This window comes from Micromys minutus, assembly GCF_963924665.1.
Source record: "Micromys minutus genome assembly, chromosome: 30".
NCBI classification, from domain to species: Eukaryota; Metazoa; Chordata; class Mammalia; order Rodentia; family Muridae; genus Micromys; species Micromys minutus.
Window position 1 is genome coordinate 19126946 of NC_137965.1, and position 18079 is coordinate 19145024.

General features: G+C 40.9%; 1 protein-coding gene across 3 annotated transcripts in view; it reads right to left on the reverse strand.

The window, feature by feature from the left end:
• The window catches only part of RSPH3 (radial spoke head 3), a 44803-nt gene that overhangs the window by 18130 nt on the left and 8594 nt on the right, over window positions 1-18079 (reverse strand). For all 3 annotated transcript variants that reach the window (XM_080941849.1, XM_080941850.1, XM_080941848.1), the window contains exons 3-6: window positions 8826-8967; window positions 5903-6048; window positions 4790-4993; window positions 2828-2990 (exon numbers count right to left, since the gene is read on the reverse strand). In XM_080941849.1, coding sequence (XP_080797975.1) covers window positions 2828-2990; window positions 4790-4993; window positions 5903-6048; window positions 8826-8967 — 655 coding nt within the window. The remainder of the gene's footprint in view (window positions 1-2827; window positions 2991-4789; window positions 4994-5902; window positions 6049-8825; window positions 8968-18079) is intronic.

Here is an 18079-nt window from a genome sequence, read left to right on the forward strand (position 1 = left end):
CCAGTCGTTCAGGGCACAGGCAGCAACATAGCATAGCTTTTGCCACATTCTTTCAATACGCTCTGGCTAACTTCTATTCTACTGCAGTAAGAACACTATCTTACAAGTGCAGTTTTCCACAGAGTGAAAGCAGAGCTGGCCCACAGGCACAATCTGAGCTGGGAGGGCAGAGGAAGACGGCACTGAAGTGGGGTGCACACCTGGGAGCTGGCAGTGCTGGGAAGAGAAGAACGCCTCCCTCGAGGGCAGAGGTGGTGGAGGCTGACCAGCTGAAAGGGTGTCTGAGAAGGGCCCGTTCAGAAAGCACTGCAGATTAAGTGGGGACTAAATGCTTCTGTTAGAAGAAACTTTGCTCCAACTTCAAGGGAACATCCACTCTGCAAACACTTTAACAAGACTGCCCATAGCAATCTACACTCTAGTTCGAGATGGTTTTTAGGGTCAGGCACCATATGGTTATTAAAAGGATGATAATGGGGAGTAGTAGACTATTGAATTTCTTAGTTTTATACATATATATGTGCCCTATCTCAGGTAAGATTTTCATTTTCAAGTTTTAAATTATGTAACAGAAAACAAAAACAAACACTACTGATCTCTGTGACCAATAATAAGACATCTATTATTATGGTATCTTAACGGTTTCCCCAAAGCTTATGTGCTGAAAGCCTGGTTCCCAGCTGATGGTTTGCTCCGTGGATGGAGAGTGTTTTTTCTTGAAGGTGTTACTGGGACCCTTCTGTTTACTGTGACAGCTTCGATTCTCTGTGTGTTCCCCATACAGGCCCAGAAACAATAAAGTCAAATGACTACATATGATCACGTACCGAAACTCCTAAAACCCTGAGCTAAGATCAGTCTTTCCACTGACTGAGCTGATTGCCCCAGGTAAGTTGTCATAGTGACAGCTGACACACAGGAGGGTGGGGCTGAACACTGGAGCTGCAGTTCCACGTCAGGAGACCTGCACACCTGCAAGGGCTAAGCTCCGCCCTCCACTTGATACATCTGTGGTTACCAAAGCAGGCAGCTAATAAAACACCCTGAGAGGGATTTTTCCTTGACTGGATTGTTTGAGGTGGAAAGACTCACCTTAAACCTGGGCCACACTTTCTAGTGGAACCTATACAGAGACACACAAGATACAAGCTCTGCTCTCTGGCTTCTCACCCTCACTCTCACTATGGGTTTATTCCCGCACGGCTCTTAGAGTCCTGAAGATGAGCTGAGACATCTGGCTGCATGGACTGAAGCTCTTAACTGTGTTTTTGGATTGTCAGGAAACAGCTGACTGTTGGACTAGCCGGACTGCAGCCGGACTAGCTGAACAAATCCTGATTTTATACACAGAGTCATTCTGTTTATCAACTGTTTCTCAGAACCCTTGCTGACACAGATTTTGGTACCAGGAATGGTACTATACCTTCTGCTAAGAGACTTCCTCAGGTGAGAGGAGTGCTTGAGAGTTTGAGAGTTCAAAGCTCTCGGCCCCAATAGGGTCCTCCCACACATCTCCACCCCAAGTTACATGACATGATTCTTTACCAATTAGTGCCTGTGCTTCCAACATTAATGCCCTGAAGCTGGGAGTGGGAGACTTGTTGAATCCAGACAATCTCATCGCTCTTCAGTGCTTCTACTTGACCTTCTGCAGTTTGAGCTCCATGTTTCGTGCACATCTGGAGCTGGTCAACTGCATGGAGTCCATGCTGTCTGCTACCATCTAAGAGGCCAGCAGCTGGCTCAGTTCATCTCGGGCCCCGTTTTCTTTTGTCAGTTTATCCAGAGATGCGAGGTGCAGCCAACCAGCATAATTGTTTTTCTTGTTTTTCCACCATTTGTCAAGTTTGAAATACAGAGTCACTAAATTCCCTGCTACTCACAATATAGGTCAACCAATATAATCAAAAGCATTTGTCTAGATAAGTTGGTTAACTAGTACACATCACAGGCTTTACTGCCTGACATGCTTCTAGGAGAGGCGTTAGCAAGTCAAAAAACCAGTAACCATATATGTCTTTGTTTTGGTGGGGTGGGGGTGGCTTTGAGACAGGGTTCTCCTTGTGTAGCTCTGGCTGTCCTGGAAATCGGTCTGTAAACCAGGCTGGCCTGGAACTCACGAGATATGCCTGTCTCTGACTCCTGAGTGCTGAATTATAGACATACACCACCACTGCCTGGAATGTTTCAGATTCTTAAAAAAATTGCTCTATATCACACCTAGTGCCAAAATATGTGATGGCCAGGGTTCTCTATAGAAACAGAATGAGTCTATATATAGAAAAAAATCTTACATATTTTATGATTTAATTTATAAAAAAAATCATCATTTCAAAATGAGAAAACTGGTGGTCATAAAGCTAATGAAAGTGGGACCTAAACTCATGCGTTCCCATCAAATCTTTCTATTACATAACCCTGCCTGTCGATAAAGAGATGCTGACAACTTAAGTCAACACCTTTATAATACGCTGCTTTAAATATTTAAGCTTTTTTTGATAACTAATCATCAAAATTACATACTGAGAAGGTATGATACCTAAACAACTATAACTAATCTTTTGTTTTAGAAATGTAAAAATTCTAATTCAAAATAAAAATGGTCAGAAGGTAGGGCATGGTGGCACATACCTGTGTTTGCAGCATCCAGAAGGAAGAAGAGGAGGAGGCAGGGGGATCTTAAGTTTGATGCTGTCCTGGACTACAACCCCCCCCCCCAAAAAAAAAAAAAACAAAAAACAGGGCAACGATCTTACATATGAAATACATTTGAACCAGTAAGAATATTCTCAGCATAACAATGAATCTAACAAGAGTTTCCACAAACCTCTTTCAATTGGATCATAAAAGTAGCCACTATTCCTGAGACTGTCAAAGACAGACGGGAGAAGGTCAGCCAGGTACCGCTGAGCAAATGCACGAGCTGAGATTTTTTGTGATGTCTCATTCTGCTTATGCACAATCTCCCACTGCTGTTTCTTACGGCGCTCCTGCCAAGAGAAAAGACGTCACTGAATATGGAGAGCTGAGTATTTTGTTCCCCCAGGCACTAGGACTAGTTAGGCTTAAGGATGTAAAAGCGTGTCTGTCAAGGACTCACCACAGTGTAATACATTTGAACAATTAGTGAGTGTTGAGCTTACGAATAAAGGAGCCTAAGGTAAAACTCATCTCCTGACCCATTTCAAGTAAAATAATTTTTATGCTTAGTGTATGATTATTATCAACAAGATAAGGGCAGCTAGATACAGTGGCACACACTATTAATTCCTGTGCTAGGGAGACTGAGGCAGGAGAAGGGTGGGTTAAAGGTTATCCTGGATTATACAGTGTTATAAAGGCTATCCTGGGTTATACAGGGAAACCTTGTCTAAAACAACCATGACAGATACTGGTATGTATTTTTTATTAGTGACATCATAAAGTAGTACTTACTTGGAATTATATTCTATGTATCTTCCATTAAAGAACATCAACCAATGATTTGACTTGTTTTTAATACCTCTTTGAATTAGTAAGGCTAAAGTGGCATTAGAGATCATGAAAGCTTCTTGTGTGTGTGTGTGTGTGTGTGTATGTGTAGTGTGTGTGTGTGTGTGTGTATTTGCCTCCTTTAGGTCAAATAACATCTAATCTATAAAGTTAATGAATGCTTTTCTATGTGCCTGTATAAAAGTGGGGGCATTAACATATTCTTCAAATAATCCATCTTCAAGGTTTAAAAACTTATATTCCATGATCTACTTCCTGACAGCAAACACATACTTTGTAAATATCTTAGCGGTGTCTCAACAGAGCTTCTGTAGTCAGTGCCTGTTTTATATATGCAAGCAAAGACCTGCACAGAACATTTCTACAGAGCCCTATGCTCTTCATGTAAATGGTTACTAATTTTGGAAGAATTATTAATTGTGGGAGAAAATATTAAAACCAGCTGATTATGTCATATTTAGTAGACGTTTTCTACAAATGCACTTTTCTTCACAGTGCTTTGGGCTCTTTGGAAAACAGTTCTTGTTGGTTTAGGTATTCTGGCACTGCCTTTTATTTTATCTATTCGGCGTGTAAGAAAGACTGACAGCCACTGTCAGTACCAGAAAGACCCTTAAATATAACTGAGTGTATATTTTTCTACCTGTAGGCTATTGACACATTTTATTAAAATGAGTTATAACACTTTTCTTATTGAAGATTCATAAAACATAATTTGGAAACAGGGCCTGGCCACCAAGAAACAGACTGAGCATTCTCTTCAGTCTGCTGACTGTCTGTGCCCACGAGCCCCAGCAGTTCCTGCCTCTTTTCTTTCCTTTTATCTTGCTGCTATTGGACTACTGCAAATCTAGGTATTGTTTCTCTAGTGCTCCTTGCAAGCTCTTGCCATTTAAGAACACCATCCAGTTGGACTCATGCAATTGAAGAACTGCACTTCATTGGGAGCTTTGGGAAGCTGGCTTAGTTATATTAATAGAAAGTGGAATCTACAAAATGTGAGATTTGTGCTCTATAGGAAGGACCTGAGCAACAAAGACTGTGGATCTCTTCCACAGGAACATTTCTCAATGTGTTGTGTTCTTCATATAAGTAATTACCATTGATTACTGGATTCAAGGTATGCTATAAGTAAATTTGGACATAATGTATTACGTGGCCAAGAGACTAAGGAACAGTTTTAGGTGCTGTACACAGGGGATGGGCCAGCATATGCAGGGTTCTGACGTCAATCCCAAAGAAATAAGAGAGGAAGTAAAAGACCAAGACAGGTGGACAGACAGACAGACAGCTGCACCTTTTCTTCTCGGTGCCTTCTTTCTTGCTCTTCCAGTCTCTGCACCTCAGCCAACTCGACATTTCTTATCTCTTCATATTCGTACTGACGGGCCCGCAGGTTGGCTAGCTCCTCCTCTTCCATCACCTCTAAAAGAGCCTGTTCAATCGTCTTCCCCACCAAAACCTCTAACATTGGCTTGACTTCAAGGTCAAAGTCAAAAAGCTTAAACAAAAGAAAGCAAACACAATTGTAATCATGAACCAAGTGTCTGATAAGAATATAAAGGGGGTGACCAGGAGACCTGCTGCGTAGCCCGTGAGTCAGACCCTTACTGCCACTGAGTGCTTTACCTCTCAAAACAACCCACAGGGCACACAGGAACATTCTAAATACAGGCAAAATCTATCAAGTTAAACAATCAAGGAAATTTATGTTAATCAATGTGAACTCAAACACTTAATGAGTTTAAGCTGGAATTTTGAAACGAAAGGGAAGTGTCCAGTCTTTTATATTCTGATTTTGTTTTTCTGTTAAACATTGACTGGCTGTTCTTAAAAATGACATTTGAACTAAAGACTAAGACTCCCTGTGAAGTGAGTCTAACAAGTCACCACTTTCTCTGCAGAGCTCCCTTCCCTGCCAGATTTCAGTGAGTTTCTCAGCTTCCTTTATTCTTACATCTCCACATCCTCATTCCTGTAGCTGCTGATGTAAACTCCATAAATTGGCCGAGTCACACATTCCATATGGCAATAAAAATATCATTCAGGGTTCTTAAACATATAGTCTTTTCGTAAAAGTTATGTACTCTATAAGTGACTTGTGGAATCTCTTATATGAGAGTTAGTCCTCTTCCTTATTTGGTACATATCTTAGATACACACATACAGTAAACATGTAAGAAAAATTGAATGTGTAAAAATGTTTGTAATGAATTATTTTTATCAGAAAGCAGAAACAATCAGAATAGTGTACTTGAGAACATTTCTTGGTAATACAGGATAAAAATACTTTGGTAATTATCTGGAAAGAAAAAAAAAGAGCCTGACTGAGAAATACTTGCCTCCATGAAGCTCCACCCAAGCCTACCTTTATGTCATTTTTCAAGGTGGAGGGAAGGATGTACTGTACCTCTCCTTCTAGTATCTGAGTGGCCACATCTTTGCCAGTTTTGGCAGGAATGAAGAGGGGTGTTGGTGGTCTGTCCAGAAATGCATCTGTCTGGCATTCCATGTCTACTTCAGCTATGCGGTCAGCAATTTCTTCAAGGTATAATTCTAGAAAGAACATTATGTGCGGGGCTTACGATTAATTATGGTCTATTTTTGGCACACACATGTATTTGAAATGTCAGCTCACCCCAAACAGAATAAGTTACCAGGCATGGTGGGACATACCTGCAAATCTCAGCACTTAAAAGGCTGAGGGAGGAGGACCTTGAATCTGAGGCCAACCCAAGATCAACAGTGAGTGTGAGTTCAACACTCAAAACGACAAAATAGACCCTAAACCAAAACGATACTGTATTAAGTGGATTAGAAAATAAATCCTGAGCTAGAGAGATGGCTCAGTGGTTAAGAGCACTGACTGCTCTTCCAAAGGTCCTGAGTTCAATTCCCATCTGGCATCAGATGCCCCCTCTTCTGGTGTGTCTGAAAATAGATACAGTGTACTCACTTAAAATAAATAAATCTTAAAAAAAAGAAATTTAGTTATAAAAAAAAAAGAAAATAAATCTTAGACTGAAAGTACCCAAATGTGGGGCTAAGTTTACACACTAAGCTAAAAGCATTCATCATGGCTGAAATGCCTTGGACTTTTCATTGCAAAATGGGACTAAAGGAGAACATGAGACATAGGTGTCTGAGCTGTAAAGTTAACAGCACCTGTAAGAGACTGCATCTTTAGTAAATACAGGATTGGCTATAAGTGGGTTAGGTGTCTGGGAAGTTTAAGAATCATACAGCAAACCACCTTGCTCTTTAGTATTCTCCTGTGCATAGTTTATAAGCAGACACATGCAGACACTGTCACATTAATGATGAGGCAGGACAGTGTGAACCATGTGAAGAACCTGAACACTGGCATTAAATACTAAATACAGGATCCAGCTAAGATCTAGTCCTCTGCCCTCAGTCTCCTCACGTGTAAGAAGGATCAGAGTTACTTGTAACACAGAATCTTTTTAACACAAAAGAGCACCAGGTAAAGGGCCAAAGGCAACAGTAAATAAAAAGGAGGGGCTCTATCAGTTAATCTTCAGATGGTATGAAGCTTTGATTGAAACCCCTCCCCTCTGACACACACATGTACTCACACATGCAGACATGTACTCACACACATAAGCTCTCATGTTTTGAGCTTACAATTTTGAGTTGGTCACACTCACAGCTTTTAGACACACATAGGGCTAACACTAAGCCTCAAGTGTCAGAGTCACAAAGATGGTTAATCACTGACTCTCACTTATTCTAGGCTTGACTTAAGAGCAAGGGGAAGTAGTGTAGTCTATTCTTTTTGCTTTTAGTTTAGAAATAACTATGGTGATTTGCTCATGGCCTTTACTGGAGAGAAGGAGAATCTCAAGTCACATCAGTCTAAAGAAAACACCAAGTACTGTCAGGTTACCAAAGTCCTTTCAACAGAAAATGCCTTGTCCCACACAGCCTAGTCCTGGAAACCTGAGTAGGGGCAGCAAGGAAATGAGGAAAGGACAGACACACAGACACATGTACAGAAAGGCTGGGGTCAGGCAGGCTATGCCCACTCTGATGGAGTGGCACCTACTATCACAGCAACCCAGAGTCTCAGCACATTTCTTATGCACATCATGGGATGGGGTGGGAAGTGGTTAGCTAGTCTCAGTAGGAGTGTCTGTAGCAAGGAGTATCAAGCTGTGAACATCTGGGAGGAGAAAGCTGCAGTTGCTTGTTTCTGCACACACTGGTCAATCACTTGTAAACACATACTTGCACACTCTCAACATTCACACTCAGAGCAGAAGGCTTTGCCAATTTGCTGTGGGTCTGAAAGTCCATGTCAACAATATACATTTACTAAGAACTTCATGTGCTGCTTACACATTCACTCAGGGTTCTGTGTTATGGACACACGCAGTCAGGGCCGCCTCAGCTCCCCTAAGAAAAGTCTCTGCAGTTGAGAGGAGACAAGCAGGGAATCCTGGAACCTGCTCTAGAGGCACTATGTGCAAAGTCACAGAGAGCAAAGGAGACAGGCCAGTGTGAAGGCAGATGACTGAAAACGTGTAGGTTTGTTCTTCCTAAAGGACAAGTAAGATGTCTACACAGAGCTTCAGCGCTCTTGTCAGCCCTGAAAAGTGACTCATGTTGGGTTGGGAGTAATAATCCTACTTTGAAATTGTGCTGGCTATTTTTTTGCCAACTTGACACAGGCTTGGAGTCATCTGAGAGGAAGAAATTTCAATTGAGAAAATGCCTCCGTAAGATTTGACTGTAGGCAATTCTCTAGGGTATTTTTTTTTTTTTAATTAGTGATTGACAGGGGAGGGCATAGTCCATTGTGGGTGGTACCATCACTGGGAAGGTGGTCTTGGGTTCTATAAGAAAGCAGGCTGAGCAAGCCATTGGGATGTAAGCCAGTAAGCAGCATCCCTCCATGGCCTTTGCACTAGCCCCTCCAGGTTCCAGCCCTGCTTGAGTTCCTGTCAGGACTTATAGACTACAATATGGAAGTGTGAGCCAAATAAACCCTTTCCTCCCCAAGTTGCCTTGGTTGTTGTGTTTTGTCACGGCAACAGTCATCCTCACAGACATAATATGTGGAAAGGGCTAAGAGAATTTATAATCAGGAAACTCTTTTTATCAAATCCAAATCCCTCCTTCCAGTATTTCTGACTCTATACTGATATATGATCTATGTATTTGTTTACCAAACAGACTTCCCTACCATATAATAGGGAGGGACTGACAAACACATGGGATACAGAAACATTATAAAAGGAAGTAAAATGTAAGGTCCAACGGACTGACATGAACAGCTAGTGCACTGTGATGCCAGGGGTGTGGTCATGTACCTGTCTGTACATCCACATGCTTTCTGCCCTCCACGGGCTCAGGTGTTCGTGGTCTGAGTTGCTCCTGGGCTCGTTTTCTGGCAAGAGCCCTTCTCCTGGCCTGCTGCTGTCGCTGAAGCTCTAGAGGATCAGGCTGTCCGGGCTGAGAAGGACAGACAAGGCTTAGAGATACCAGACATCACTTCCCAAAACAGATAGCTGCTGCCACTGACTAAGCCACTCCTGGCTAGCAGCAAAGCTTGTGTCAGCTAATGGCTGCTGCTGATTGTTCAGGAGACGAGGGTGTGACGAGGGCCATTTTGCTGGAATGTGGACAGGTGACACAAAGCTAACAGCAAATGTACACTGGGACACATGGTGACAGAGTTCTAGCTGACCCCATTTTCCCTTCATCAAGCACTTTTACCATCAATTCCTCTGATGCCTAGTAAAGTGTGTGTGTGTGTGTGTGTGTGTGTGTGTGTGTGTGTGTGTGTGTGTGTGTATTATATTACAGTAAACTTTTAGTGAACAGTATAGAAATGGAAAACCATTAGTTTTTTTAAAATCTGAATTCAATGGAATAGCTTTCCCTTACATTTTTATCAGTTCAGTTCAAGGAGAAAACATCCTATTCCAATGAAAGCTTCTTCAAGTACCCAAAATAAGCTGATTAGAGGGGCTGGAAACACTGTCTGCTTTAACTCAACATAATCTTGAAAGAGGGAAATTGGATAGGATTTTGAATGAAAAAAAGTTTTAATATTAAAATTTTAAATCTTGTGTATGGCTGTATATTTGTGTATGTGCAAGTTCATGTCTGTAAATATGGGCTTGTAGTACATGTGCCACACCACATGGACAAAGGCCAGAGGACAACCGTGGGTGTCATCCTCAGAAATGCCAACACCACCTCTGAGGCAGGGTTTCTCACTGGCCTGGAGTCTACCCATTAGGCTAGACTGGCGGCCAGTGGGCCCTGGGGATCTTCTTGTCTACACCTTCCCAGTTCAGGGATATCATGTGTACTCCCCTATGCCCAGCATTTTTTAGTGGGGCCTGGAGATCAGACTCAAGTCCTCACACTTACAGACAGACTCTTTCCTGACTGTTTTTACCTTTAATCAACCTAGAGGAACTGCACATGTTTACAGGTCACAGTGTGACATTTCACCACACATATACAATATATAGAGATCAGATTATGATAATGAGCATATCTGTCATTTCTTTGATTTGGGATATATTTATATAAGTACACTGTAGCTGTCTTCAGACACAGCAGAAGAGGGCCATCAGATCCCATTACAGATGGTTGTGAGCCACCATATGGTTGCTGGAATTTGAACTCAGGACCTCTAGAAGAGTAGTTGGTGCTCTTAACTGTTAAGCCATTTCTCCAGCCCAACTATTTTATTTTTTTAAAATGTTATACACAGGAATCCTACAGCACATAACACCTTGAAGGTGACTTGCTTTTTTCTAAGTATTTTCCTGAGTCATCTAGGATGTCATCATGTCCCAGTAACCCACCTGTCTGCCCCTACTTGTTTATTTTTAATTATGTGTGTGCGTGTGTGTATGCAGGTGTTGGGGTTTATAAGAGGGCATTTGATTACCACATAGCTGGAGCTACAAGTAGTCATGAGTCACCCAACAGTGGTGCTAGGAAACAAACTCAGCTCCTCGTAACTGCTGAGCCACCTTTCCAGCACCCCACCCCACAACTCTGTCTTCCATGAGTACAAGTTGGTTGGATGGACACACAAGAACTAAGACTTAAGAATTCTTAATTAAGAATTAAGAAAACATTAAGAATACGACACTACAAGTTGCTATAAATGTTCATATGCAGGCCTATATGTAGAAAGTTTCAATTTCTATCTGATATCTATAGATGAGATTTTAAGTTCAAACATATCTATTTCCACAGACCCTTGAAGCCCCACTGTCAGTTTTTAAATGTTTGTGTTACGGTAATAGGTGTGCAGTAACCATGTCACCACAGCATAAAATCACACATCCCTAATGGCTACTCGTTTGATGTGTCTGTCAGCATTATCTTCTCTCTGGCTCACAACTTTTGACAGTTTCTAGTTGGTTTGCATATTTTTTGGCTTTCAAGTTTTGAGAATTATATATTTTCATTATAAGTCCTTCGTGAGCACGCTGTTTATCTGCTGGAGTGTGGTTTGTAAAGTTTTGTGGCTTGCCCTTCCATTTCCTTACAAGGTTTGTCATCAGTCCAACTTTGTTTCTGTGTGATGCAAGCCACCTTCCCAGGATCATACAAATTCTTTTATACGTCACATTTAAATCCATCCATTTGCAATCATCTCCTCATTGCTTCTTTGAAACGAGGCTCCCTGCATAGCTCAGACCAACCTTAACCTCATGACCCTTGTGCCTCGGCACCCCAACTGTCCCCGCTCTTTCTACTTAGGATGGTGTTAGCATTTGAGGTCTGCGGTGATTCCACAAAACTTTTAGTAATGTTTTTCTATTTCTGCTAAGAATGTGATTGAGATTTTGATGAGAATTACACAGAATCTTTAGACCACCTTTGATAACAAATGTATCTACATTATTATGCCAATCAATGAGCCTAATATGTCTTCCTGTACTGCACTGTTAACTTCTAATTTCTTTCTCTTCCTTCAGTATCTTTCTGTGCTTGAGGCTGTTGTTAATGGAAGTTTTTCCTGATTTCTTTCTCTGCAAGTTTGTTATTGTTGTGTTGGTCTTGATTTTGGTGGTAGCTGATGATTTTTGTATCTTGATACTTTGCTGAAAGTGTTTATCAGGTCTCTGGTGGCATCATTAGGGTCACTGAAGTATGGGGAACTTTGACTTGGTCCTTTCCTGCACATGCTCTTTTTGTTTCTCTCTCTTGCTTTATGCTTTAGGTAAGACACTGTGTATTATATTGAATAAGAGCTGATGTCCTTACCTAGCTCCTGATTTTAGAGGGATGTCTTTAGTGTTCTCCTTTAGTGTCTTGCTGGGTATACATTTATTATGCTATGGGTGTTCTCCTCTTCATCAGGAAGGAGCTGAGCCCAAAGGTGTTCTCTGTACACAGTGATCTTATGTCTTCTGCCCACACATCCATTTACGTCAATCATTTGCAACTGCTGGATCAATCTTGCTTCCTTGGGGTGAAACCACCTTGATCACAGGGCACATCTTTTTAATGTGTTGTTGAATACAGCTTGCAGGAGTTTTATTGATAAATATCATGTGTTCACCAAAAAACTGGTTTGTTTCTTTGTTATGTCCTCCCCTGGCTCTGGCATCAGAGAACACAGCTTTCTAGAGCAGGTATGATCGTCTTCATGTTGTAACTACTTTGAGAAGCGCTGCTCAGCTCTTTCTTAAAGGTTTGGGACAATTTGGCAGTGACCCCATCTAGCCCTTACCTTTTCTTTGGGGCAACTTTATTACTGCTTCAATCTCATTATGTGTTATAGGTTTGTGTAAATTACTCATCTCTTTGTGACTTAACCTGTATAGGTCATTTGTGTTTTTATCCATTTTTTAGATTTCTCATTATTTCACTTTAATTATATATAATTACTGGGCATCATTAATTACCTAGTGCCTTCAGAAGCCAGAAGAGGGTATTAGACCTCTGGAATTGGACTTACATATGATTGAGCTGCCGTGTTGGTGCAGGAAACAAATTAAATAAATAGTTTTTAGGGCCTTTCAACAATCCTCAAAGTTGTCTATAAAATACAATGGAGGAATATCACAAGGCAGTGAGGTCCCAAGGCCAAAGCCAGATGAGGACACACAAGAAGCAAACTATAGAACAATTTCCCTCCCTGATGAACACAGACATTTCCCAATAAAATTCTTGCAAATCTTATTCAACAATATATTTAAACCAGCCACTGCTCTTAAATAATGAGTCATCTCTCTCCAGACCCAAGAATTTTCATTAGAAAAACAAAACACACATTTTTTCAAAGTATTCACCAATGATTATCCAGATTTCACAGGAATCTTTTGGTAAACTCCCAGTTGTATTAGTTTTATTAATTGGCTTTTCTCTTTCTTCTGGTTAGTTTGGTTAGAGTCTGTCTGTCCTTGCAAGAACTTTGGGTTGATGGAGTCTCTTTACTGACCTTTGACCTGGTCTTTATTTCTGTCACTTACCACTTTTAGCTTTGGCTTGCTCTTGTTCTCATTCTTGAGGCACATCATCACTTATCTGAGATTTTTGCTTGTTGCTGCTGTTGTTTTGAGACAGGCATTTTACTTTGTAACCCAGGTTGGCCTGGAACTCCCTATGTATACAAAATCTGGACTTGAACTCTTGATGTTGCTCCTGCTTAGCTCTCAAATGCTGGTGCTACAGGCACATGTCACCATGTCCCATTTCTCTTGATCTAATTTAGCTATAAACTTGCTCTCATAACTGCTTTTCAGATTTCTATAGAGCAGCTAGGGTATTAAAAAGTGTGTTGTTCAGTCTTTAAGAATTTATTTCAGTGGGGTTTTACCCCCTTTTATTCCACGATAATCTGATAAGGAACAAAATTGTCTGAATTCTTTTGTATTGTTTTATTATTTTAAAATGTTTAATTTAATGAATGTATAAACATTGGAAAGGGGAATAATTCAAACCATAATAAAAAATCAGATAGTACTGAAATTAGAGAAACAAAATATAGCTTTAATAACACTTTCCAAACTAGTCATATCACTTCTGTATTTATTAAGGCTTTCTTTGTGACCTAGAATGTGGTTCACTTCAGAGAAAGTCTAGGGGTTGCTGGAGGGAGTGCTTGTTCCATTTTGTTGGATAAATATCCTGTCAGTGTTAGGACCATTTGATCTATGGTACAGTTTAACCCCAAGTTGGTTAGTTTTAATAACCTATCTAGAGATGAGAGCGGGGTACTGAGACCATCTACTCTTATTGCGGCAGGACCTGTAAGGATTTTTAATGCTCATCTGTATTTGTTTTACAAAACATTTGACACATATGTATTTATAACTGTTGCATCTTGGTGAACTACCTCCTTTGTTAATGTGCATCTCTTTATCTCTTCTTTGGTTCGAAGTTGGCTTTATTACATACCAAAAGAGCCACCTGTGCCAGCTTATTTTTGGCTTCTACTTAAACTGACTTCATTCTTTGGTTCTAGCCTCTGATCAGTGAACTATTTCTTGGATATAACAGATAATAGAAATATAATTTTTAAAATCCAACCAGCCAGTCTATAGCTCTTTATTGGTGAGTTGAATCCATTTACATATGAGGTTATTGAGGGCTGTTTACTAATTCTTGTGACTTTATTGGCTGTTTTGTTGGAGGTAGGTTTTTATCAATTGGTGTTAGGGGCTTTCTTGTTTACTGGGTTGGACATGATGAATTCCTTTGTTAATCTATTTCTGCTGGAGATTTTCTTTTCCTGAGACTGTCTTCCTCCACTGAGTACAGTATTCTTTAAGTAGCTTCTCAAGTGCTGAATTGCCCTCAAATGTCCTGATTTCATCATCAACCTCGGAAGACAAATTTCCTGGAGACAACCACCTGGGCTGGCAGTTATTTCTTTCAGGGATTAAAGTATCATCCATGCATCCTGGCCTTTAGGGTTGCTGAAGAGCAATTGAGAGACCAAAGTTTTTGGGTTCAGACTCCATTTTAGCAAACCTAACCTAAGTTTAAACTTAAGTAAACTAACAGGTCAGTACTGAGTATCAGTTTCCAAGTTAACCCTAGCTAACAAAACCTGAGCCTAGCTCTAGTTTCTAGGCTACCCCTAACAAGACCTGTGATTCCAGGTTATTTTCCTCCAACAAATTCAGCATTTAGCACCATTTCCAGGTTAATTCACAACAAATCTGCACCTTTAGGTCACAAGCCTCCCCACCCCCTAACAATCACCAATTATGAGGAAAGTATGGTTTGGTTCCCAGCACTAACCAACTTGCTAAAGACCACAGTAGCATCACACTTGCAAGGCTAGAAACACTCACCCTTTGCTTGCTGCTTTCTAGAAAACCCTGTCCTGGAGAAAAAGCTCAAACACCCATTAAGCCTGAGCTAGTGCAGATAAAGACCAGCCTGGTGTAACTGCACTGGATTGGCTCCTGACAGGTCTTTCTGGGTTCATGAACAAACACTTCCTTGGTACTACAAGATCTGATGTTTTTCTGATATGTCTGTGGTTGGGTTGTTCTTCTCTTACAGCTTTTAACATGATTTCTCTGCATTGTATTTTAGGTATCTTGAGTAAACCTGTCCAATTACATTGTGTATTTTATTTGTAATTAACTTGTGCCGCTCTCTCAGGTAGCTTACAACCACGCTCCAGCTCCAGATCTGTGCTTCTGGCCTTCAATGGCACCTACATGCCAGCACACACACAAAATCTAAAAAATAAATCTTTACATAAGAGTTAATGTTTGTATATATCTTCTTCCTTTTACTTCTGACATAATTATAATCGGAGATTTTTCTTACATATAGACTGTAGTTGGACCATGTTTCTAATATCTGCCAACTTCTAATTGATTTAGACTATTTATGTTTAACAAAACCATTGATAAGACCATATAGGATGATAGGTTATAAACTGCCATTTTTGTTTTCTTTCTGTTCATTGTTTTAAATTTCTCTCCATTCTTTTCCTTGCATTTCTGTGGGCATCATGAGTGCTTATAATTTCATGTAGAGTGGGCAGAGCTAGGGATCCTGCCTTTCCGCCCAGAACTCTGTTACTGAGTTGTACTCCCCTCTGGCATCCACTTTTTTTTTTTTAAAGATTTATTTATTTATTAATTTATGTGAGCACACTGTCACTGTCTTCAGACACACCAGAAGAGGGCATCAGATCTCATTACAGACGGTTGTGAGCCACCATGTGGCTGCTGGAAATTGAACTCAGGCCCTCTGGAAGAGAAGTGCTGAGCCATCTCTCCAGCGCCCAGCATCCACTTTTAATCTGGTTAACCTTCAGGGCTCAGGTACTTTCAGCTGTTTTCTCTACTATCTTGCATCTCAATGGCTCCATCCAGAGACCACAGGTTAAGAAAAGACACAGCTCCACCTAGTCTGCTAGGAACCCTGCCTTCCTGCTGCTTTCTTTACATGGGAGATTCAGAAGTTTGCTCTGAATAGCCTGTGATCACCTCTCAATAATTGCTTGGTCTCCTGGAACCTTGAGCTCAGATAAATGGTTTGACATTGGCCAATTAAAGTGCTGGGAAACCCAATATCAGCTACCACTGTGTTTCTCTCCAGCTCCTTTCAAGACCTTTTAGATTCTGGAAGTTAGATTCTAAGTGGCTTGGCTTGAGCTTGATTTCTCCTTGGGGTTTACTTACAGTGTCCTGAATCTCTTCAATCCTAAGTAGGCTGCTAAGTTTGTGAAATTTCCAAGCATTATTTATTTAAATATTTGTGTTCTCTGTGATTTCTTTTCTTCTGAATCCAGCGGTTTCTTCTAGTATTCCCTCAGATGCTCTGCTGACTGTGTGATGAGTTTCTTATTCTGGATACTTTAGTATTTAGTTCTATAGTTTCTATTCGGTTCATTTTCACATTCCCTAATTCACTGTTACAATGCTTAATCATTGACATAAATTAGTCATAATTTTTAATTCTGGTTAAAATATCTCAGACTGTTTTGGAAGTCCCACAGTTCCTACATCCGCAGCATCATGTACGGCCATTGCTTATCTCATAAGAGACTACGTTGGTTTTTATAATGAATAACTAACTCTATTGCTAGGTTTGGAGCTTTACGTGGTGAGACTTCACACCCTACTCAATCTTTTCAGTAGCCCCTTAGTGGTAGTGGGTGATGGTGTAGTGGTGCTGATGTTGGTGTCTGGATGAGGCAGGAGCAGAAGGGCAGTAGCACTGGCTGCTCCTATGTGTTTCTCTTCGACAGAATAAAAATTTAGCTCCCTGCTGTTTTGTTACCTCAATCAGAAAAAGTAGGGCATCAACATGTGTCATCTCCTACTACTTATCTCACTGACAGAGTGAGGGCAGAAACCCAGCTTCCTGCTCTCCTTCTGTGGACAGTGCCTGGGGGTGGGGAGGGCAGGGGTTGGAGTTGCACTCTTTTGCTCAGTATGTGCGATTTGTGCTGTCCTGCTGTTCGAGGGTGGGAATGCTGCCTATTGCCCAGTCTCACTGACACTGTGGGAGGGGCAGGACAGCTTCTCTTTCTGTGTCTTGCTGAAGTATGGGTCTGCAGGCCTGCCCTTCTCCCCGTGGGGTTGTGCCTGTGAGTGGTATGGGCTTCGGCCTCCTGAGCATGATGCAGGAGAGACAGAAAGGAACCACAGAAACACATGCTGCTTTTCAACTGAGTCTCAAAGTCCCTGGCCAGCCTGCAGCCTTACATCCTTGAGTCTTTCAGGGTTTCGGAGAACGTGTCTTAGGGCATTTTCAGTCCTAAGAAGGAGGAATGGGAAGTTTTAGGGCAGATTGTTATAGTAAGGTGCTAATTATTTGAATAAATATTTTTTAAAGGGTTATTTACTTTTTTACATTTGTTCTAAGTACATTGTGTGCACGACACTGCTAAAATGGCACAATATTCTAGATCCCATATGTGGGATCTTCCTGAGCTGGCTGTACCAAACTATCTAGAGAAGCTTGTTTAAAAAAAAAAACAAAAACAAATGCACACTTAGGGCTGGAGAGATGGCTCAGTGGTTAAGAGCACTGACTGTTCTTCCAGAGGTCCTGAGTTCAATTCCCAGCAATCACATGGTCACATGGTGGCTCACAACCATCTGTCATGGGATCTGATGCCCTTTTCTCCTGTGTCTGAGGACAGCTACAGTGTACTCATTTACATTATTATATTACAATATTAACTATATTATAAATTTTAATAGCCCAGTGGTGGTGAAGCAGACCTTTAATCCCAGCATTTGGGAGGCCAAGGAAGTCAGATCTCTGAGTTTCAGGACAGCCTGCCTACAGAGTTACAGGACAGAGTTCTCTACACAAAGAAACCCTGTGTCAAAAAACCAAACCAAACAAACATAGAAACCTCCAAGCCCCTTGAAGAACCTCAACCCCCTGCCAAAACAACACCAACCAATCAAAAACAATGCAGAGTTCTGTGTTGTGTTTTTGAGCATGTAAAGAAAAGATACATAATTCAGACTTTTAGATTAAATAATATCAGTAGTTGAAGATAAGACAATCTAAACAAAACTAAATGTGTCTGATGACAGCCAGTGTGGCCTCACACTAGCAATGTCTGTAAACTGCTTAAATTGATCTGCAACAATTT